The 23,554-nt window shown below is 50.2% G+C and overlaps 1 protein-coding gene across 4 annotated transcripts in view; it reads right to left on the bottom strand.

Annotated features, from left to right (window-relative positions):
* Nucleotides 1–15,734, bottom strand: part of SNX14 (sorting nexin 14) — a 42,535-nt gene extending 26,801 nt beyond the window's left edge. For 3 of the 4 annotated variants that reach the window (XM_064169365.1, XM_064169366.1, XM_064169369.1), the window contains exons 1-9: nt 15,570–15,734; nt 15,358–15,478; nt 13,222–13,298; nt 13,038–13,116; nt 10,647–10,690; nt 5,628–5,715; nt 3,139–3,223; nt 2,522–2,678; nt 1,909–1,984 (exon numbers count right to left, since the gene is read on the bottom strand). In XM_064169365.1, coding sequence (XP_064025435.1) covers nt 1,909–1,984; nt 2,522–2,678; nt 3,139–3,223; nt 5,628–5,715; nt 10,647–10,690; nt 13,038–13,116; nt 13,222–13,298; nt 15,358–15,478; nt 15,570–15,709 — 867 coding nt within the window. In that variant the 5' untranslated portion in view covers nt 15,710–15,734. The remainder of the gene's footprint in view (nt 1–1,908; nt 1,985–2,521; nt 2,679–3,138; nt 3,224–5,627; nt 5,716–10,646; nt 10,691–13,037; nt 13,117–13,221; nt 13,299–15,357; nt 15,479–15,569) is intronic. The other variant, XM_064169367.1, reaches the window with a different exon arrangement.
* Nucleotides 15,735–23,554: the final 7,820 nt, after the last annotated feature.

The raw sequence follows: 23,554 nt of genomic DNA, 5'->3' as shown, positions 1-23,554 counted from the left end.
CCTTCCAACCCTTAACATCTGTGAGCCTGGGAGCTGTAGTCCTTAATGCAATATGCATTCTTAAGGGATAGTGCCAATGCTGCACTTTAGTCAGTTCAGTCAGTTGGAATAATAATGCAAGAATAATGATAATCACCATCATCATCATCATCTATAGTAATAATAAAATACAGTAATATAATAATGCAATTATGATAATAATGACAATGATGACATAATAAAATGCTATACTGTTCATATACTGCTATAATAATAATGCAATGATTATGATAATGACAATAATAATGTAATGCAATACTAATAATATAATGCTATAATAATACTGTAATTATGATAATAATAAAAATATCAATATACAAATACTACAATAATAATGACAATAATAGACAATAATATGCACTAATAATGACAATAATCTATACTAATAATGATGATTTAAAATGATAATATGCAGCAATATGCATTAACAATGCAATAATAATAATAATCTATACTAATAATACACTACTATAAGGCAATGATGATGATAATGCAATGATGATAATAATGTAATTAAATACTAATAATATTGTACTATAATTGCAATAATAAGGATAACAATAATAATAATGTAATGCAATACTAATAATATGATACTATAATAACAACGATGATAATAATAATGCAGTGCAATATTAATAGTACTATAATAACAATAATGCAATGATAATGATGGTGATAATGATAATGCTGATAATAATGCAGTGCAATACTAATAGTACTATAATAACAATAATGCAATGGTAATGATGATGATAGTAATAATGTCATGCAATACTAATAATGTGATACTATAATGACAACAATGCAATGATTATGATAATAATAATGTATGCAATACTAATTATACTATAATAACAATACAGTGATTATGGTAATGATAATAATGTAATTCTAATAATACCATAACAATGCAATGATAACGATAATAGTAATGTAATGAAATACTAATAATACTATAATAACAATGCAGTAATTATGATAATGATAATAATGTAATTCTAATAATACTATAATAACAATGCAATGATGATAATGATGATAACAATGAAATGCAATACCAATAATACCATAATAACAATGCAATTATGATGATAATAATAATGTAATGCAATACTAATAATACTATAATAACAATGCAGTGATTATGGTAATGATAATAATGTAATTCTAATAATACCATAACAATGCAATGATGATGATAATAATAATAATGTAATGCAATACTAATAATACTATAACAACAATGCAGTGATTATGATAATGATAATAATGTAATGTAATTCTAATAATACTATAACAATGCAATGATGATGATAATGATGATAACAATGAAATGCAATACTAATAATACCATAATAACAATGCAATGATGATGATAATGATGATTATAATAATAATGTAATGCAATACTAATAATACTATAATAATCATAATACAATGATGATAATGATAATGCAAACATCATGCAATACTAATACAATACTATAATATGATAATAATAACAATGCTAATATGCTATAATGAAGAATGGTAATAATAATGCAATACTAAGAAATGCTAATAGTGCCATTATAACACTAAAAATAGCATATAAAGGTGATGATAATACTGTTGGTATAATAATAGTAACAGTAATCAGTTATAATAATACTAAAATACAATGTTAGCCAGTTGTAATAATAAATTATTATTAGGATAATTAATTATAATAATGAAATTAAGAAAAAAACTGCCACAAGATTTCATTTTCTTTCCCCCAGACCAAAATGTGCAAGCAGCTTAATCATTTGCTTTACCACATCACACTTGACAGAATAAAAGCAACACTGAATACACTCAGGTTATCCCTGGGTGAAAAAGCCTTACAGGATCAGCTAAGAAATCCATGGAGGGAAGGAAAACAGAACCAGATAGAATCTCTCTTATCAGAAGAGCCAGGGACCTGGAAAAACAAAACAAACCATTGCAGTTTTCCTCGAGTGCGGATCTGTGGCCCCCAGCACAGCCCTCGAGTGTGGATCTGTGGCCCCCAGCACAGCCCTCGAGTGCTGATCTGTGGCCCCCAGCACAGCCCTCGAGTGTGGATCTGTGGCCCCCAGCACAGCCCTCGAGTGCGGATCTGTGGCCCCCAGCACAGCCCTCGAGTGTGGATCTGTGGCCCCCAGCACAGCCCTCGAGTGCGGATCTGTGGCCCCCAGCACAGCCCTCGAGTGCGGATCTGTGGCCCCCAGCACAGCCCTCGAGTGCGGATCTGTGGCCCCCAGCACAGTCCACGAACTGGGACCTGCCCTCCCAGGCACAGCCCATGAACGGGGACCTGCCCTCCCCCAGCACAGTCCACGAACTGGGACCTGCCCTCCCCAGCACAGCCCACGAGTGTAACCCCCTGTGCCCAGGCGTTTACTCTTTCCCTGCCCCCAGCCACTGTGCCAGAGAGAAGGAGGATACTGTAAGGAATGAATTCAGATCATTTCCATACCTGCACTCGGCGGACTTCGGGGGTAGGATGTAGGGGAAGAGCAGCTCGGTGAGCTTCCTCAGGTAGTGCAGCTCATCCCTTCGGCTTCTCAAGGCCACGTGGAGCTCTGCTCCGTACTCCTCGAGAGCAGCTTGCTGCAAGAACTCTGCGTTTTTCACTGCAATTAAACAGGTGGTGCCAGGAGCTGGCTCAGCTTTGTCTCCCTGTGCAATCAAGGGCTGCTCATTCCAGCTAACAAGTTCAACCTGCAGCAGACACACAGCTGCCAAGAGCACACGACCCTCAAGCTCCAGCAGACTTTGAAGCTTGGCTTCAGAAAACTTGAAGCTCAGACTGAATCAGGAATCCCTTCACCCAACAACTGCAGCCTGCATGGCTCCCAGAATGTTCTCTCATTCAGCATCCTGATTCTTCCACAACACTGCCCAAAGTCTGCCTCTGCTTCCTGTTTCTCCTGACTTCCTTTTCAGCCTCCCATTTATTGACCTTCTCCTCATTTAGGAACAATGCAAAAAGAGAAGTCAGGGAGGATCCAAATACTTAGCACATAACAAACAGGCAAAGAGAAACATTTCCACTTGCCCTTTGAAACTGGCAGCATTTTGTCTTCCTATTACCTTTCTGCCTGGCCTTGGCTATCACTTCGATGTGTTTCATTGCTGCCTTGAGCATCTTCTTAGTTACAACAGTTGGAATATCCACCTGCAGAATAAACCCAGGGTGGTTCACAGTTTATTACACACAACAACTATCAAAACCAGATTAATTTGGGCCAGCAATGTGCCCTCGTGGCCAAGAGAGGCAATGCTATGCTGAAGTGTATCAGGAAAAGTGTGGCCAGCAGGCACAGGGAGGTTCTGCTCCACCTCTGCTCTGCCCTGCTGACACCACAGCTGCAATGCTGTGTCCAGTTTTGGGCTCGCCAGTTCAGGACAGACAGGGACCTGCTGGAGAGAGTCCAGCAGGGAGCCAGGAGGATGAGTGGGGCACTTGAGCATCTCCCCTGTGCAGAGAGCCTGAGAGCCCTGGGGCTGTTGAGTCTGGAGCAGAGAAGGCTGAGAGGGGATCTGAGCAATGTGTGCAAACAGCTGAGGGGTGGGGGTCAAGGGGAGGGGGCCAAGCTCTGTTGGGTGCTGCACAGCAAGAAGCCAAGGAGCAATGGATGCCAAGTGGAACAGAAAGGTTTCAGCTCAAGAGGAGGAGAAACTTGTTTGGAGTGAGGGTGGCAGAGGCCTGGAGCAGGCTGCCCAGAGAGGTTGTGGAGTCTCCTTCTGTGGAGACTTTCCAGACCCTCCTGGCTGCATTCCTGTGTGGCCTACCCTGGGTGGTGCTGCCTTGGCAGGGGGTTTGGACTGGATGATCTCTGGAGGCCCCTTCCAACCTCTAAAGTTCTGTGATGATGATTCTACATATTAACTCCAAATTAAGTTCTAAAACATTGTCCTAGGTTTCCACTTTCAAAGATCTCCTCCACTTTCACACCTCTGCACTTTGGGGACGTCTAATGCTCACTACAAAAAGCAAGATGCTTGAGTGAAGAGTAAACAAGAAAGTCATCTGGATTTGCTTTACAACTAGGATGGAATCAGGCTGTTAAATCAAGTCATGACAGAGTAAGTGTCCAACTTGTAGCTCTGGAAGTATCACTGCTGCTAAGTGCAAAAAGATGCACAGATAAGGAAGCTGCTCCAACAGAGGAGTGAGCACTGACTGAAGCTGGAAACTGAGTTAGCAGCTCTCCCTGCCTAGAACAGCCACAAAGTTAGAAGCAGTTCCTGTAGGACAGGCTGGAAGCACTTCACCACAAAAGGGTCTATGTGCTTATAGACTAAACACAGGGAAGTCAGAGCTTCACAGAATCACAGAATGCTTTGGGTTGGAAGGGACCTCCAAAGGCCATTTAGCCCAATTCTCCCCACAGTCAGCAGGGGTAGCCAGACAGGGCTGCAAAGGCTCCAGAGAAGGAGACTCCACAACCCCTCTGGGATTAGAAGAGACTGGATGAGGCATTTAGTGCCATGGTCTAGATGACTGAATAGGGCTGGGTGCTAGGTTGGACTGGATGAGCTTGGAGGTCTCTTCCAACCTGATTAATTCTGTGATTCTGTGGTTACTGTAATTGTTATTATTACTAGTGCAACATTATTCTTGCATTATTATTCCAACTGACTGAACTGACCAAAGTGCAGCATTGGCACTATCCCTTAAGAATGCATATTGCATTAAGGACTACAGCTCCCAGGCTCACAGATGTTAGGGCTTGGAAGGGACCTCCAGAGAGCTTCCAGTCCAACCCTCCTGTAAGAGCAGGAGCAGAGAATCCAGCACAGGGCACACAAGAACACATCCAGACTGGGCTGGAAAGGCTCCACAGAAGGAGACTGCACAACCTCTCTGGGCAGCCTGTACCAGGGCTCTGGGACCCTTACACTCAAGAAGTTCTTGCTCATGTTGAGCTGGAGCTTCCTGTGCTGCAGTTTCCATCCCTTGCCGTTGTCCTATGGCAGGGCACAAGTGAGCAGAGGCTGTCCCTGTCCCTCCCTTCCTGTCCCCCAGCCCTCAGCTCTTGACAGACATTGCTCAGATCCCCTCTCAGCCTTCTCCTCTGCAGCTTAAGCAGCCCCAGGGCTCTCAGCCTCTCCTCCTCAGGCACTGCTCCAGTCCCTGCAGCATCCTTGTAGCCCTGCTGCCATGGTTTGAGGGGCTCCAGGTTATTCCAGAGTCCCCAAGAAAACTACAGCAACTCTCTCCAGTAGATCCCTGTCCCTCTTGAACTGAGGAGCCCAGAAGTGGATGCAATATTCCAGGTCTCACCAGGGCAGAGTAGAGGGGGAGGAGACATCTCAGGCAGAGACATCTTGCACCAGATCAGGTTGTTCAATGCCACATCCAGTCTGCTGCTGACCTTTTCCAATGGTGAATCTTCAGAGAAGGTTTATAACCAGGAAGGAGGGACCAGAGAACACAAGGAAGCAGCCTAGATGGAAACTGTCTATACTCTCTGTCAGACTGACTTTGCAACCACCATTAACACCCCATTTTGCTGCAGGTGGGCATCAGCAACTTCAGATGGAAACCCAACATCAACACCTTACAGCCTCCTTACCTTGTGAATTCTCCGGACTAGCACAGAGGCGAAGAACCGCAGCATGCCCCTGAGCTCGTCCACTGAGGACTCATCATCAGTGATATTTCTGCCATGTTCCCAAGCATGCCATGGAAGAAAACAAAGGACACCTAGATCAATCCAACCACAATCCTTTGGGCTCTACTGAAAGCTGGAGTGACATTTTAGAAGTGACATTTCAGCTGGCACCAGCAGGAATGAAAGTTACCAAGTGTGGGCAGAGAGCAAATGGTCTTCTGTCTGAGTGGAAGACACAGCATCCCCACTGTGTGTGTGCACTCAACAGAAAGGTTACAGTGGATCTGACTTAGAGACCAATTCCTGCTCTAAAATATTATCTGCATTATCTTTGATCACAGTCTGTGAGTCTGTGCTTCACAACCTCCCTGAGCAAGGAAGGGGATGCCTGGATCCAGTCAGTCACATCCTAGGCTGCATCCAAAGAGGCATGGGCAGCTGCTCAAGGAAGGGAATACTTGGATCCAGTCAGTCACATCCTAGGCTGCATCCAAAGAGGCATGGGCAGCTGCTCAAGGAAGGGGATGCCTGGATCCAGTCAGTCACATCCTAGGCTGCATCCAAAGAGGCATGGGCAGCTGCTCAAGGAAGGGAATGCTTGGATCCAGTCAGTCACATCCTAGGCTGCATCCAAAGAGGCATGGGCAGCTGCTCAAGGAAGGGAATGCCTGGATCCAGTCAGTCACATCCTAGGCTGCACCCAAAGAGGCATGGGCAGCTGCTCAAGGAAGGGGATGCTTGGATCCAGTCAGTCACATCCTAGGCTGCATCCAAAGAGCTCCCCCTATACTCCACTCTTGGGAGACCCCACCTGGAGTACTGTGTCCACTTCTGGATGTGAAACTGTTGAGAGTGGGTCCAAAGGACGGCCATGAAGATCATAGAATCATAGAATAGGTTGGAAGGGACCTCAAAGCTCATCCAATTCCAATCCCCCACTATAGGCAGGGACACCTCCCACTAGAACAGGCTGCTCAAGGACTCATCCAACCTGCTCTTGAACACCTCCCTGGCCAACCTGTGCCAGTGTCTCACCATCCTCACTGCAAACAACTTCTCCCTAACAGCCACTTTCAATCTCCCCTCTGACACTTTAAACCCATTCCTCCTCATCCTGCCATTACAAGACCTTGCCAATGTCCCCAGCCCTCCTGCAGCTCCCTTCAGATCCTGCAAGGCCACTCCAAGGTCTCCTGGAAGCCTTCTCTTCTCCAGGCTGCAGAGCCCCAACTCTCTCAGCCTGTCCTCCCAGGAGGCCATTTCATTGTGTTCAGCATCTGATTTTTTTCCAAGCAGTGTCAGCCTGGGTTATAAAACACTCAAGCACACCCTGAAGATAAATTGCCAGGTAGAGATAGTGGTGACCTGATGGTCAAAGCATGCAGCTAATTGCTGGCAGAGGGAATGCAGCCATCCTCCAGCAGTTAATCACATGCAGATAGGAAGACTGTAGGGGAAGGTTTGTTTCAAGCTCAGCAGCTGATATTCTGCAAACAGGGTGGTTAGCAAATACCCACACTGTGAAAGCAAGCCAAAGGGACAGGAAATGTGTGACCTGCACTAGATTATGTGGTCCTGCTCTGGCAGGGAGGTTGGATTTGAAGACCTCCAGAGGTTCCTTCCAACCCCTAACATCCTGTGATCCTGTGAAACAAACTGTGCAGCTCTCTTACTACTACGTGACAGGCGCCAAGACAGCACAGAGCAATCTGGAGCAAGAAGCTGTCCTTTGATTGACACTTGGACAATCATAACCTTGGCTAATCCTACTTGGATATGACTTTGGATGTGACTTGGATATGACTTTACCCACACTGTGAAAGCAAGCCAAGGGGACAGGAAACAAACTGTGCAGCTCTCTTACTGCTACGTGACAGGCACCGAGATAGCACAAAGCAACCTGGACCAAGAAGTTGTTCTCTTTGATTGACACTTGGACAATCATGATCTTGGCTAATCCTACTTGGATATGACTTTGGATGTGACTTGGATATGACTTTTAGATATGACTTTACCCACACTGTGAAAGCAAGCCTGGGGGACAGGAAGCAAACTGTACAGCTCTCTTACTGCTATGTGACAAGCACCAAGGTAACAGAAAGTAATCTGGACCAAGAAGTTGTTCTTTGTTTGACACTTGGACAATCATAACCTTGGCTAATTCTACTTGGATATGACTTTGGGTGTGACTTGGATATGACTTTACCCACACTGTGAAAGCAAGCCAAGGGGACAGGAAACAAACTGTGCAGCTCTCTTACTGCTACGTGACAGGCACCAAGATAGCACAAAGCAGCCTGGACCAAGCAGCAGTTCTTTGATTGACACTTAGACAATCATAACCTTAGCTAATTCTACTTGGATATGACTTTAGGTCAAATCCTTTCCCAAGGTGCCACAGGTTTGCAGATAGGTTCTTTTAATCACCAGCAGAGTGATGACTGCTAAAACCCAAATCCCCATCCCCAAAACATCAAGAACCTGTAAAATCTCCAATCTCCAGGGGCACAGTGGAGGATCCAAATTCATGTCCTTGGAAACATTTTTACAGCTGCCTGCACGTTGACAGAATTTGAGGGGAAACTTTAAAAGGCAACTCTCAGTGCAACACAAGAGACCTGCTGAAAGAAAAAGGCTCAATCTGTTCACTGCAAACAGTTACTGAGTCTCAGCCTCACAACTGGCAAGGTTGGAAGGGACCTCAAGTCTCTGCTGGATCAAGCCTTGAGCGACCTGTTCTAGCGGGAGGTGTCCCTGCCTATGGCAGGGGGTTGGAACTGGCTGAGCTTTGAGGTCCAACCTAACCCATTCTATGATTCTGTATTTTGCAGTTCCAACTGTACCTGCAGACTGCTAGCCCCACTGTGTGATCTATATCCAAATGTGCAGTGTCTGGGGAGCAAGCAATACGTGGAACCCAAGCATCCTGGTTAGATGTGCACTCCAACTTTCCTTAGAATAGAATTTCATAGAATCAGCCAGGCTGGAAGAGACCTCCAAGCTCAGCCAGTCCAACTCATCCCCCAGTCCTAGCCAGTCAACCAGACCATGGCACTAAGTGCCCCAGCCAGGCTTTTCCTGAACACCTCCAGGGATGGCACCTCCACCACCTCCCTGGGCACCCCATTCCAATGTTAGTCCAAAGAAATAAAGACACTGAAGAATTCTTCCACCAGCTTCAAGTTATGAACCACAGAAAATGGTTCCCTTACATTTGGTACTTCAGCAAAGAGCTTTAGTTTTCTCTATCTGAGAATCAAAACCTTTTGAGTCTTCCCATTTGTTCCTTCCTAATACGTGGTACTGAAGCTCCCTCTGCTGTCTGCAGCAGCAGTGAAGCTTGATACTGCAGAGCATCACACAGAGACAGATGCAAGGCATGCAGGCATCAGACACAACAAAACTCAGGCAGGCAAAGGAGTCTGCCCAGAAAATTTTGGGTTCCACAAAGTCACAACACAAGAAAAAAAACAAAAAGAGAAAACAAAACCAAACAACATCAAAAAAAAAAAAAAGAAAAGAAAAAAAAGAAAGCAGAAAAGAAGGGAAGGGAGGAAGGGGGAAGGGAGGGAAGGGAGGGAAAGGAGGGAAGGGAGCTGGGGGTGTGCAGCCTGCAGAAGAGGAGGCTCTGGGCAGAGCTAACAGCAGCCTGCCAGTGCCTGAAGGGGCTGCAAGAAGGCTGCAGAGAGACTGTTTGCAAAGGGCTGCAGGGACAGGACCAGGGCAATGGCTGCAAACTAGAGCAGAGCAGATTGAGACTGGATGTTAGGAACAGGTTCTGCACCAGGAGGCTGCTGGAACACTGCAACAGGTTGCCCAGGGAGGTGGTTGTGTGCCCATGCCTGGAGATATTGAAGGTGAGGCTGGAGAGGGCTGTGGGCAACCTGCTGTAGCTGAGGCTGTCCCTGATGAGTGCAGAGGGGGTTGGACTGGATGAGCTTTGGAGGTCACTTACAACCCAGATCATTGCATGACTCCATGAAATACACATTTCAGAATCATCTCTCTCATGCCTCTGTTATTAAAATGTCTGTTCTGCTGTGCCAAGAGACAATGAAACAGCAGCACTTGAAAGTATCACTTTTAATTAATAAGTTAAAAGTCTCTCAACTGGAGAGTTTGGCACAGAGGAACCAGGTGAAGCTCAACAAGGACAAGTGCAGAGTCCTGCATCTGGAGAGGAAGAATAAACTGCACCTGTACAGGCTGGGAGGTGACAGCTGGAGAGCAGCCCTGTGCAGAGGGACCTGGGGGTGCTGGTGGCTAACAAGTTACCCATGGCACAGCAATGTGCCCTGCTGGCCAAGAAGGCCAATGGAAGCCTGGGGTGTATCAGGAGCAGTGTGTCCAGCAGAGCAAGGCAGGTTCTGCTCCCCCTCTACTCTGCCCTGCTGAGACCTCATCTGGAATACTGCCTTCAGTTTTGGGCTCCCCAGATTCAGAGGGACAGGGATCTGCTGGAGAGGGTCCAGTGGAGGGCTAGGAGGATGATGAGGGGACTGGAGCAGTGCCTGATGAGGAGAGGCTGAGGGACCTGGGGCTGCTTAGTCTGGAGGAGAGAAGACTGAGAGGGGATTGAATCAATGTTTATAAGTGTCTGAGGGCTGGGGGTCAGGAGGGGGGGACAGGCTCTGCTCACTGCTCCCTGGGATAGGACAAGCAGCAGTGGATGGAAGCTGCAGCACAGGAGGTTCCAGCTCAACACGAGGGGGAAATTCTTTACTAGTAAGGGTCCCAGAGCCCTGGCACAGGCTGCCCAGAGAGGCTGTGGAGTCTCCTTCTCTGGAGCCTTTCCAGGCCTGTCTGGATGTGCTCCTGTGTGCCCTGGGCTAGATTGTGTGCTCCTGCTCTGACAGGAGTTGGACTTGTTGATCTCTTTGGGTCCCTTCCAACCCCTAACATCCTGTGAGTTACAAGGACTTACTAACCAAACAGAAAGTTGTATTCTCAAACCCAGCACTTCCCAGGTAAAGCTCATACCTGTACCAGGGGTAAATAAAGTTCTCCAGCACCAACTCAAGCACCTGTGCAGAACAAAGACAACCACATTACCAAACAGGCAAGTTTCACCAACAACCCTTCTCAGAACAGTTGAAAACCACTCCAAACTCAAAGGAGTTCACACACCCAAAGGTGTGCACTGTGACCCTACTGTCAGATGAACCTTGCTGCATACTACTCAGTGCTTTGTGCAAACAGGACATGGTGAAGGCTTCTCCAGGCACCAGCTGGAAGCAGCTGCCAGCAGCTGCCAACACTAAGTGTGGTGCTGTGGATACTGAAGGCTGTGGAAAATGGAATTCCTCCAACAGTGCTTACCTCATTTGTCACATCAGTCCCCATTCAGATAGCCAAAGAGAGTCTGCCCAGCAAGTCTGCTGATCACAGAATCACAGCACCATGCAGGCTGGCACAGCCCCTCAGGAGCACCAAGTCCAACCCAGAACCCTGCTCTACAAGATTCACCTTCAACCATAGCCCCAAGCACATCCAAACCACCCTTAAACACAGCCAGGGCTGGTGACTCCCTGGGCAGCTCATTCCAGTCCCTGACCACTTTCTTAAGGAAAAACTTGTTCCTAATGTCCAATCTAAACCTCCCCAGGCTCAGCCTGAGGCCACTGCCCCTTGTTCTGTCTCCAATTCCCTGTGAGCAGAGCCCAGCAGCAGCCTCTCCATAAAATAGTTGTAGACAGCCCTCAGCCTCCTCTGTTTCACACTAACCAGTCCAGCTCCTCAGTCTCTCCTCAGCAGATTTACTCTCCAGGCCCTTCACAGCTTCCTTGCCCTCCTCTGCACTGGCTCCAGCACCTCCACAGCTCTCTTGCATTGAGGTGACCAAAACTGAACACAGCACTCCAGGTGTGGCCTCACCAGAGCAGAGTCCAAGGGCACAATCCCCTCCCTGCTGCTGCTGGCCACAGCATTTCTAATCCCAGCCAGGATGCCATTGGCTTCCTTGGCCACCTGGGCACACTCCTATTCAGCTGCTTGTCCATTGCAACCCTTTCTGCTCCAAGCCTGTAGTGCTGCTTGGGGTTGATGGTATGAAAATGAAGGTTTGCCTGAAACACCTGAAGGAAGACTGGAGAGGTGGGCAAAGGGGAACCTAATGAGGGTCAGCAAGGATAAGTGCAGAGTCCTGCACCTGAGGAGGAACAATAAACTGCACCAGTACAGGTTGGGAGGTGATCTGCTGGAGAGCAGCCCTGTGCAGAAGGATCTGGGAGTGCTGGTGGACAGCAAGTTCTTCATGGGACAGCAATGTGCCCTGGTGGCCAAGAAGGCCAATGGGGTCCTGGTTGGGTTAGAAGGGCTGGGAGTAGAGAAAGGTTCTCCTGCCCCTCTGCTCTGCCCTGCTGAGGATGCATCTAGAATATTGTGTCCAGTTCTGGGACCCTCACTTCAAGAAGGATGTCAGGGAATTGCCTCAGAGTCCAGCACAGAGCCAAAAGGATGATGGAGTGGGAGATCTTCCTTAGGAGGAGAGCCTGAGGGAGCTGGGGCTGTGCTGCTGGCAGAGGAGGAGCCTGAGGGGGGACCTCATGGATGCTTATAGTGATGTGCAGATGAGTGGCAGGAGGCTGGAGCCAGGCTCTGCTGGGTGATGCCAGTGCCAGCACAAGGGGCACTGGGTGGGAGCTGAGGCAGAGGAAGTTCCATGGAAGCATGAGGGAAATGTTTTCCCTGTGAGGGTGACAGAAGCCTGGCAGAGGCTGCCCAGGGGGACTGTGGAGTCTCCCTCTCTGGAGATATCCAAGAGCTGCCTGGATGTGTTCCTGTGTGCTCTGCTCTGGGTGCTGCTGCTCTGGCAGGGGGGTTGGAGTGGCTGAGCTTTGGGGGTCCCTTCCAGCCCCTGGCACTCTGTGATTCTGTGATATTTTGAGTAAGTCCACTATTTTTGGGGTTTATTCCAAAGAGATTTTGTTGCAGCTTTGCCTAATGACCTTCACTATCATTGCATTTTCATCTTCATAGCATCCACTAGGTTGGAAGAGACTCCCAAGATCATCCAGTCCAAATCACCTCTTCAGCTTCAAATCTCCAACTACCTAAGTAGGCTGAAACCTTCAACTTTTTGAGAACTGGAGATGTTCACTTGCAGCTCTGCCTCCTTATACACTTGACAGTTTACACAGATGTTCCCTCTGTGCTTTAAGCAGACTACTACAGGAACAATCACATCTATGTTAACAAGGCCACCTCACCTTTCTGCTCCCACTGCTTTTCATTAGAGCCCTAAAGGAGCATGTCAGCATTCATGGCAAGCACATCTGAACTATCTACTGAACCAGAAGTATTAGGCCCAAGAGATCTGTAATGAAAACTTACTGAATTTCAAGGTACTGAAGAAAGGAAGCAGCAAATTACCTCTGAAAGTGATGCATCAACCTTGGAAGGCACTTTCAGATCCAGCCACGGCTGATAGTTCTCCAGAAGCAAAGTAGGCCTGCAGGAGAGCGTGGAAAAGATGATGTAAGTTTTTAATGGAAGGTTTCCTGCTGCTGTGTGCAAAACACAACCAATAACAACCTTACCAGTGCCACATGTTTACCTGTGCCTCTTGCACTTGACCTTGTCACATACAGCACAGCTGTGACCGTGGGGAAACAGCTCCGGCAGTTCTACTTGCTGAGAGAAGAGATTTGGATGAGTTTACACTCTGGGGAATGGGCTGCCTGGGGAGGTGGTGGAGTCACCACCCCTGGAGGTGCTTAAACCGGGACTGGGTGAGGCATTTGGGGCCATGGTTTAGTTGATTAGAAGGTGTTAGGTTGGACTTGATGGTCTCAAAGGTCTTTTCCAACCTGGTTAACGCTGTGGTGGAGTCACCATCCCTAGAGGTGTTTAAGAAGAGGCTGGATGAGTCAGTGCCATGGTTTAGTTAATTAGGTGTTAAGTGATAGGTTGGACTGGATGATCCTGGAGGGCTCTTCCAACCTGGTTAATTCTGTGACTCTATGGTTTGGAGTCAACACTTCTGCTTGTAAATCATAGAATCACTCAGAGTTGGAAGGGACCACTAGGAGCAGCCAGTTCCAACCCCCCTGCCATGCCCAGGGACATCTCACACTAGATCAGCCTGGCCACAGCCTCATACAGCCTTACCTTAATCACCTCCAGGGATGAGGCTTCCACCACCTCCCTGGGCAACCTGTTCCATAGTTCCAGAAGTGAAGAACTTCTTCCCAACATCCAGTCTGAATCTACCCATTTCCAGCTTTGCTCCATTCCCCTCAGCCCTATCATTACCTGACAGCCTAAAATATCCTTCCCCAGCTTCCTCGTAGGCCCCCTTGAGATACTGAAAGGCCACAATAAGACCTTGATAAACAAATAGAACTTATAAATAAGTACAGCATTATAAATAAAGCTCTATAAATGAACACAGCTTCCTTCTGCTTCCAAACCCTCTGAGTTAGTCTGGTGGTTTGTTCTCAGGGGTAATTTCAACCCACAACACTCTCTGAACATGCTGATGAATTAATTCCATTTTAGAGAGCACAACTGTAGAGCACTGAACAGCATAAAGTCTGAAGTTGCTCAGAATCACAGGATCACAGAGTTTGTTAGATTGGAAAAGACCTTCAAGCTCCTTGAGTCCAATCCTTAGTTTCACACTGACAAGTCCTTGACTAAACCAAGTCCCTCAGCACAACATCTGAATCACTATGGTTGGAAAGGAGCACCAGGATCAGACAGCCCAACCTTCACCCCAGCATCCTTCAGCACCAGACCATAGCCTCAAGCACCACATCCACTCTCCTCTTAAACACCTCCAGGGATGGTGACTCCACCACCTCCCTGGGTAGCCTGTGCCAGTGCCTGACCACCTGCTCGGTCTTCATTTGTTTCCTGCTTCACTTCAGTTGTCCCTGTCGTGAAGCAGGACAAGAAGATCACAGAGCATGGGGTAAGAAACCACTGAACCAAAGGGAACAATCAGTTCCACTAAAACAAAGTCGAGGAGAGAGGCAGACTTGCTCATCCCCTGTCATAGAACCATGGAATCATAGAATCAAGCAGGTTGGGAGGGACCTCCAAGCTCATCCAGCCCAACCTAGCACCCAGCCCTATCAGCCTAGCAACACAACAGTTCTTTTCTCCCCAAACCTTGCCTTACTTATAACCCTGAACTACTGCAATCCTAACATTTTTAGCCCTAAGGATTTGCACACTAAGCCACTTCAAATCACAGAAAGTTCTTTTCCTCTACAAAAGCAATGCAATCTTTTTTTTCTTTCTTCAGACTGCGACTTGCTGCCTGCAGCTGCCTGCAGGGAGGCTGCAGCCAGGTGGGGTTGGGCTCTGCTGCCAGGCAGCCAGCAACAGAACAAGGGGACACAGCCTCAAGCTGTGCCAGGGCAGGTCTAGGCTGGATGTGAGGAGGAAGTTGTTGGCAGAGAGAGTGATTGGCATTGGAATGGGCTGCCCAGGGAGGTGGTGGAGTGGCTGTGCCTGGAGGTGTTGAAGCCAAGCCTGGCTGGGGCACTTAGTGCCATGGTCTGGTTGGTTGGGCAGGGCTGGGTGCTAGGTTGGGCTGGCTGAGCTTGGAGATCTCTGCCAGCCTGGCTGATTCTGTGATTCTGTGATGTGCGTTGGCTCAGAGCGGCGCAGGAGTCGCTACCCGGCAGCGGTCCGTACCCGAGGCAAAGGCGGCACAAGGAAGGGTGGCAGACGCAGCCCTTACCTTGGGCTTGTATTTCACCGCGAAGAGGAAACTGGGCAAGAGGGAATCCGGCTCCAGCGAGCAGTAGAAGGTGAAGACGCCAGCCACGAAGGACCAGAAGATCATTAAAACGTGAAGATACCTTTGAACACGAAGGCAGCGTTACTGCACGACGAGCTACCCGCGCTACACCGGGCCCGCCCCATCCCCCCTGCCGCGCCGGGCTCGGTTACCGGTTGAGGAGGAGCGTAGCGGCGCCCAGCCCTAGCAGGAGGCAGCAGAGGAGCGGGTACTGCCGGCAGGTGTCCCGCACCACCTCGGCCACCCGCGCCCGCTGCCGGAGCCGCTGCCCGGCGGCCCGCACCCAGCCCATGGCGGCCCGGCCAGCCGCGGCGAGGGGATGCGGCACCGCTTCCGGGCCCACCGCGCCGCTCCCGGTACTGCCCCGCCGCTTCCGGGCCTGCCCCGCCGCTTCCGGGCCCGCCGCGCCGCTTCCGGGCCCGCCCCGCCGCTTCCGGTACTGCCCCGCCGCTTCCGGGCCTGCCCCGCCGCTCCCGGCCCCGCCCCGCCGCTCCCGGCCCCGCCCCGCCGCTCCCGGCCCCGCCTCGCCGCTCCCGGCCCCGCCCCGCCGCTCCCGGCCCCGCCCCGCCGCTCCCGGCCCCGCCCCGCCGCTCCCGGCCCCGCCGCCGCGTGGTGCCGGCCATGTGACTCCCGGGCGCACGTCAGCGGTCGCTGCATGTCCCGCACCTGCCGCCCTTTTGGCACCAGGGCCGCCGCTCCTGCCCCTCCGCTTCCTCTCTCCTCTCACCGGCGCCGCAGCCTGGGGAAGAGCTGAGGCGCCCGGGCCAGGGCGGGAAGCGGAGGGGTAGCTCTTGAGCCGCGGCGAGCCGGGGGACCGCTGGAAGCGGCTCACCGAGTCGTGCGGGAACTTGAGTGCCGGGGGCGGGCCGGAGCGGCAGGTGCTGGGCTCGCCGCCACGTCTCGGGGCGTGGGACGGGCGGCGGAGAGCAGCGGCAAGCGGCGGGGGGGCGCACGAAGGCCGAGCTCGCAGGCAGGGCCGGGCTTGGCCGGATCCGGGGGGCGCCCTTCGGCTGCCGGGGAGCTGCTGGCGGCAGCCCTCGGGCGGCAGCGGTGCAGCTGGGCTAAGAGCCCGCCCTGCGGCCCGTAAATAGCAGCTCTCCGGTGACAGGGACTCTGCCGGGCTATAAATACCTGGGCTCGGGCAGCAGCTCCCCCCGCCAAGCAGCGAGCTGCCGCACCTGATGGAACGCTCTATCTTTAGAGGCTGACTGGAGCAAGGCATTGCCACTGGGACACCAAAGGTCTCTCTCAGCTTCTGAAGCGCTTGTGAAGGAAGCGGGTGAGGAAAGTGAGGCTCCTACCATCGGCGAAGCGTACAGCGCTCGGGCACTGCCAACGCAGTAATGCTGGGATGTAGTTCTGCCGAGAACAGCTAAAGGCACTGCACACCTGCAGCCGCCCTCGGGTACAGCGTGAGTCACGGACTCACAGCACGGTCAGAGCTGGAAGGGACCACAAGGATCAGCCAGTTCCAACCACTCCTGCCATGCCCAGGGACACCTCACACCAGAGCAGGCTGCCCACAGACACATCCAGCCTGGCCTTAAGCCCATCCAGGCATGAGGCTTCCACCACCTCCCTGGGCAACCCCTGCCAGGCTCTCACCACCCTCATGCTGAACAGCTTCTTCCTAACATCCAGGCTGAATCTACCCATTTCCAGCTCTGTTCCACTCCCCCCCAGTCCTGTCACTCCCTGACAGCCTAAAAAGTCCCTCCCCAGCTTTCTTGTAGCCTGATTCTCAGAGACAATCACAGGATTCTGACTGAGAGGGGATTTGACAAACGTTTATAACTATCTGAGGGCTGCCAGGAGGGGGGGACAGGCTCTGCTCACTGCTCCCTGGGACAGGACAAGCAGCAATGGATGGAAGCTGCAGCACAGGAGGTTCCAGCTCAGCACAAGGGGGAACTTCTTGAGTGTAAGGGTCCCAGAGCCCTGGCACAGGCTGCCCAGAGAGGCTGTGGAGTCTCCTTGTGTGGAGCCTTTCCAGCCCTGTCTGGATGTGTTCCTGTGTGCCCTGAGCTGGATTCTCTGCTCCTGCTCTGGCAGGGGAGGTTGGACTGGAAAATCTGCAGAGGTCCCTTCCAACCTCTGGCATTCTGTAATGTTGTCCCAACTCGAATTTTGGCGCACTGGAGGGCACAGCTGAGGTTTGCTTTTCAGCAAAGTACATCAGACAGATGCTGACCACACCAAGATTGTTTCAATGCTGATTTTATGTGAGAAATAAGAAAGTTCCCTATTCCTCAGCAAATCTTTATCCCCTCAGAGAAGTACTCAGGAAGATTCTCTGGTTAGCTGGAGAGCTGAAGGGCAAAAACATGTATCTGGAGATGAGCTCTGAAGCAATGTGTCCAGGACTGACCACACAAGATTTTGATAGAGTCAGTTTTTAACAGAATCACAGAAACAGGTTGAAAAAGCCACTCAGGACCACCAAGTCCAACCCAGGACCCTATCTACAAGGTGCACCCTAAACCGTAGCCCTCAGCACCACATCCAAACCACCCCTGAACACATCCAGGGTTGGGCACTCCAGCACCTCCCTGGGCAGCTCATTCCAGTCCCTGACCACACTTGGCATGAAAAAACACAGCCCTCTGCAGCTTCACCTTCAGTATGTCCAGGCATGGGGACACAGCCACCTCCCTGGGCAACCTCTTGCAGTGTTCCAGAAGCCTCCTGGTGCAGAACCTGTTCCTAACATCCAATCTCAATCTGCTCTGCTCTAGTTTGCAGCCATTGCCCTCGTCCTGTCCCTACAGCCCTTTGCAAACAGTCTCTCTGCAGCCTTCTTGCAGCCCCTTCTGGCACTGGCAGGCTGCTGTTAGCTCTGCCCAGAGCCTCCTCTTCTGCAGGCTGCACACCCCCAGCTCCCTCAGCCTGTCCCTGCAGCAGAGCTGCTCCAACCCTCTGAGCATTTTCCTGGCCCTCCTCTGGCCCTGCTCCATCAGCTCCAGGTCCTTCCTGTGCTGAGGGCTCCAGAGCTGGGCATCCATCAGCAGCTCCTGGTTTCCATCTGGGAGATAACTGAGTTGAATGCAAAACTCTTGAGGTGAGAACTGCCCTTTGGTCATGTCTCTGTGGAACACGAAGCAATTCAGCATGGAAACATTGATACTTTAGGGGAGAGCAGAGGTTCAAACCATTTCTTACACATTCCTGGCTTGGTTTGGAGGACAAGTATTATTACATAAGCAAAATCAGCTTTACCATTTCCCTCCTGGCTTGAGCTGGGACAGAAGGTACATATGAAAGAAAAAATACAGCCATTTATTTGTCTGTGAATGAGTTAATAAACTGCTCACAGTCAAGATCCGTGGCATTTGGGAGTCAGCTCCCTCCACTACCCACAGATGTCTGTCTGTAACTGCATGGCAGCAGTGTGCTGCCAGTGGCTGCTGTAGGTTGTTGCATTTGCTTTCTGGACCATATGTTGACACTCAGGATTATAAGATTAAAGCAAACTGGATAAGGAAAGAACAATCTGGGGCCAGAACAGTTGCTGAATACAGCAACAGGGGCTTTAAACTGCCAGATCACAGAGAATCACAATCACAGAGTGTTAAGAGGTTGGAAGGGACCTCCAGAGAGCATCCAGTCCAAGCCCCCTGCCAAGGCAGCATCACCCAGGGCAGGCCACACAGGAATGCAGCCAGGAGGGGTTGGAAAGTCTGCAGAGAAGGAGACTCCACAACCTCTCTGGGCAGCCTGCTCCAGAGCTCTGTCACCTTCACTCAAAGAAGTTTCTCCTCCTCTTGAGCTGTGTTTCTGTGTGACCTGTGCTGGATTCTCTGCTCCTGCTCTGGCAGGGGTTGGACTGGAAGATCTGCAGCGGTCCCTTCCAGCCCCTAACATGCTGTGATTAAAGACTGGCTCTTGCTTCCCTGTGCCTGTCACTGCATCACTTCACAGAATCAGTCAGGGCTAGATGCACAAGCATCACCTAGTTCCAAGCCCCCTGCCATGGGCAGGAACATCTCACACTCGATAACACAGAATCATAGAATGCACCAGGTTGGGAGAGACCTCCAAGTCCAGTCCAACCTAGCACCCAAACATCTTTCCAAACAGCAGCTCTAGGGCACTACTCACCTCCCAGAAGAGGACATCTGAAATAGCAGCAGCAGGCATTTCAAGAGGGCTTTTCTTTCCTACCCTGGTTACATTCTGCTGTGCTGAAATTTCTTCCTTCACAGAGATACTTCCAAACAATTTCCTTTTGCAATTTCTACTGAGCCAAGGTGGCCCTGGTGGCTCAAACAGCCAGGACAGGATCTCCCTTACCTTTTCTTATGTAATGCAGGGCTCCTGTGTCTGCTTTCCACTTGTTGTTTGAGCCTGGGCAAGATCCACCACCTGGCACTCCCTTCACGTGGTGCTGTGGCTGCTAGCTGGTGCCTGGCTTACAGTGTGCCTACCTTTCACAAGGGAAGCAGAGACTGATGGAAAGGAAAGAGGCCACAAACCAGCTCTTTACCACAGCTACATGAAGCTGTTCTGCTGTGTCTCACCAGGCTCCCTTCCTTGCTATTTTGCCTGTAACCCTGGACTACAAACTTGCTTAGGAACATTTAATGGTCACCTTGTGCCCACAGGGAGACGATTTCTTCTCCCAGCTGCTCCATCAACTTACACTTTCTCAGGGAGACAAGAAAAAATATGCTTTGCTAAGAGCTCTCCCCAGTGGGGAGTGTTTCACAGGCTCACAGGATGTTAGGGGTTGGAAGGGACCCACAGAGATCATCCAGTCCAACCTCTTGCCAGAGCAGGACAATCCTATCTAACACAGATCACACAGGAACACATCCAGACAGGCCTTGAAAGTCTCCACAGAAGGAGACTCCACAACCTCTCTGGGCAGCCTGTGCCAGGGCTCTGGGACCCTTAGACTCAAGAAGTTCCCCCTTGTGTTGAGCTGGAGCCTCCTGTGCTGCAGCTTCCATCCATTGCTGCCTGTCCTATCCCAGAGAGCAGTGAGCAGAGCCTGTCCCCCACTCCTGACCCCCAGCCCTCAGATAGTTATAGACACTGATCAAATCCCCTCTCAGTCTTCTCTTCTCCAAACTAAGCAGCCCCAGGGCCCTCAGCCTCTCCTCATCAGGCACTGCTCTAGTCCCCTCATCATCCTCTTAGCCCTCCACTGGACCCTCTCCTGTCCCTCTTAAACTGGGGGACTTACACCGTGTTTGTGATTCAATCTCTCCTAGAGCACAGTACAAGACAAACATAAACCTCTGTGTTCCTCTGAGGAGGAGCTCCCCTGGTTATCATCACTGCCTTAGAAAAACCAAAGCTATTTCCAGCAGACCTTGAGACAGGAGCTGCCAAGTCAAGCTGTGTTTACTGTTTGGGTTTTTTTCCCAGACCATTAAATACCATTTAGAGATCTCTCTACCTACTTTTTAATGTGACTGAGAGGCAGGAGGTCTCCTATGAAGAACAATTAACTGCAAGAGGAGCACCTCCTCATCACTTCAACACCCATCACCTATTTAACTCGCACAGCCAAGTCCTCTTCTGCAAAGCTTTCAGAGACAGAGGAAGGGGAAGGGTCATCTGGTTGTTTTTTTCCCTCAATATGTGAATTTTTGCTAGACAGAAGAGACTCCAAGAGACTATTTAACAGCAAGGCTTGTCCTCCCAAGAGCCAAAAAATTACCTTTCAACTACATGCCCTGATTGCTCAGGTCTAACCACCCCCAGCCACCTGATCTTAAAGGCAGTACTGTGCAATTCCTCTGCCCTTGTATCTTTAAATGGCATACAGAGTTTGTACCTTATATGTTTTAATCTTAGAATCACAGAATCAAGCAGATTGGAAGAGACCTCCAAGCTCATCAAGCCCAACCTAGCAGCCAGCCCTATCAACCAGACCATGGCACTAAGTGCCTCATCCAGGCACTTCCACACCTCCAGGGACAACTCCACCACCTCCCTGGGCAGCCCATTCCAATCTTCCTGGCCTCCAGTACAAAAAGATCACTTCAAAAGGACTTAGCAATTTAAGAGCTGCCTGAAACACATCAGGGGGTTGGAGCAGATTTGCTCCAGAGACAGGCTGAGGGAGCTGGGGGTGTGCAGCCTGCAGAAGAGGAGGCTCTGGGCAGAGCTAACAGCAGCCTGCCAGTGCCTGAAGGGGCTGCAAGAAGGCTGCAGAGAGACTGTTTGCAAAGGGCTGCAGGGACAGGACGAGGGCAATGGCTGCAAACTCGAGCAGAGCAGATTGAGATTGGATGTCAGAACAGGTTCTGCACCAGGAGGCTGCTGGAACACTGCAACAGGTTGCCCAGGGAGGTGGCTGTGTCCCCATGCCTGGACATACTGAAGGTGAGGCTGGAGAGGGCTGTGGGCAACCTGCTCTAGTTGAGGCTGTCCCTGCTGAGTGCAGAGGAGGTTGGACTGGATGACCTTCAGAGGTCCCTTCCAAGCCAGGCCACTCTATGATTTTATGCTTCCCTGTGTGGCTGTCTCTTGTTCTTCCAGAGTACAAAATGTGAAGTAGGTCACTGTGCCTGCTGCTGTACTAGTAAAGAGCAGCAGAGGAACCAACTCCACAATAAAACCACACAATCATTTTAGCATTTTACTTTACCAAATGATCTGCTTTAGCACAAGTCATTGCTGAAGGCAGCTTGAGCTAAGCTTGCTCAGATGTGTCCAGCACCTGATTTACTTCAATGCTACTGATCCTTGTGCAGTGAGCACAGTTTAATGCACCTCGAAGCACGTTACAGACTGGGAGATGATGCTCTCACAGAATCACAGCATCAACCAGGTTGGAAAAGCCCTTTGAGATCAGTCCAACCTATCACCTAACACCTTCTAATTAACTAAACCATAGCACCAAGTGCCTCATCCAGTCCCAGTTTAAACACCTACATGGATGGGGACTCCACCACCTCCCTGGGCAGCCCATTCCAATGCTAATCACTTTTGCTGGGCAGAGCCTCCTAACATCCAAACTGAACCTGACCTGGCACAGCTTGAGAATGTGTCCTCTCCTTTTGTCACTGCTTGCCTGGCAGCAGAGCCCAACCTCACCTGGCTACTGCCTCCCTGCAGGCAGCTGCAGACAGCAATGAGCTCTGCCCTGAGCCTCCTCTGCTGCAGGCTGCACTCCCTCAGCTCCCTCAGCCTCTCCTCACAGGGCTGTGCTCCAGGCCCCTCCCCAGCCTTGCTGCCCTTCTCTGGGCACCTTCAAGCACCTAAACATCTTTCTTAAACTGAGGGGCCCAGAACTGGACACAGCACTCAAGGTGTGTCCTAAGCAGTGCTGAGCACAGGGGCAGGAGGACTGCCCTGCTCCTGCTGGCCACACTGCTCCTGAGCCAGACCAGGATGCCACTTGCCTTCTTGGCCACCTGGGCACACTGCTGGCTCATGTTCAGCAGCTGTCAACCAGTGAGCAAAGCTATTTCACCACTGAGCTGGATGCTGTCCTCACTCAATCTAAGCACTACTCCTTAGAAATGCTACACTCAGGGCAATCAACTGTGGAAGTTTACATAGTGCTTTTAAGACAAAGCTCAGCACCAGTTTCAAAGTCTAACCCAAGGAAAGACAAAACCACCTCAAAAAAACAACTACTGGCTTTGAGACTTGCTAAGCAGTTCATGTCATTGAGATAGCAAGGTCATTTTTACCCCCAACAGAAATGTGACCAATGAATGGTTCAGAACATGAAACCAAATCCTTTGTTTCGGATTAGTTTATTAAATCAACCACAGAACATCAGGGGCTAGAAAGGACCTGGAAAGATCATCTAGGATAACCCCCCCTGCCAGAGCAGGGTCACTTACAGCAGATCACAGAACCACAGAATCCTAGAGTCAGTCAGGGTTGGAAGGGACCACAAGGAGCAGCCAGTTCCAACCCCCCTGCCATGCCCAGGGACACCTCACACTAGAGCAGGCTGCCCACAGCCTCAGCCAGCCTGGCCTTAAACACCTCCAGGGATGGGGCCTCAACCACCTCCCTGGGCAGCCCATTACAGGCTCTTGCCACCCTCATGCTGAACAACTTCTAACATCCAGGCTGAATCTACCCATTTCTATCTTTGTTCCATTCTTGCCATTCCTGACACTACCTGACAGTCTATGAAGCTCCTCCCCAGGTTTATGGTAGTCCACTT

This window comes from Pogoniulus pusillus, chromosome 31 (assembly GCF_015220805.1).
Source record: "Pogoniulus pusillus isolate bPogPus1 chromosome 31, bPogPus1.pri, whole genome shotgun sequence".
Lineage (NCBI taxonomy): Eukaryota > Metazoa > Chordata > Aves > Piciformes > Lybiidae > Pogoniulus > Pogoniulus pusillus.
This window is presented reverse-complemented; position numbering and strand designations above follow the sequence as displayed.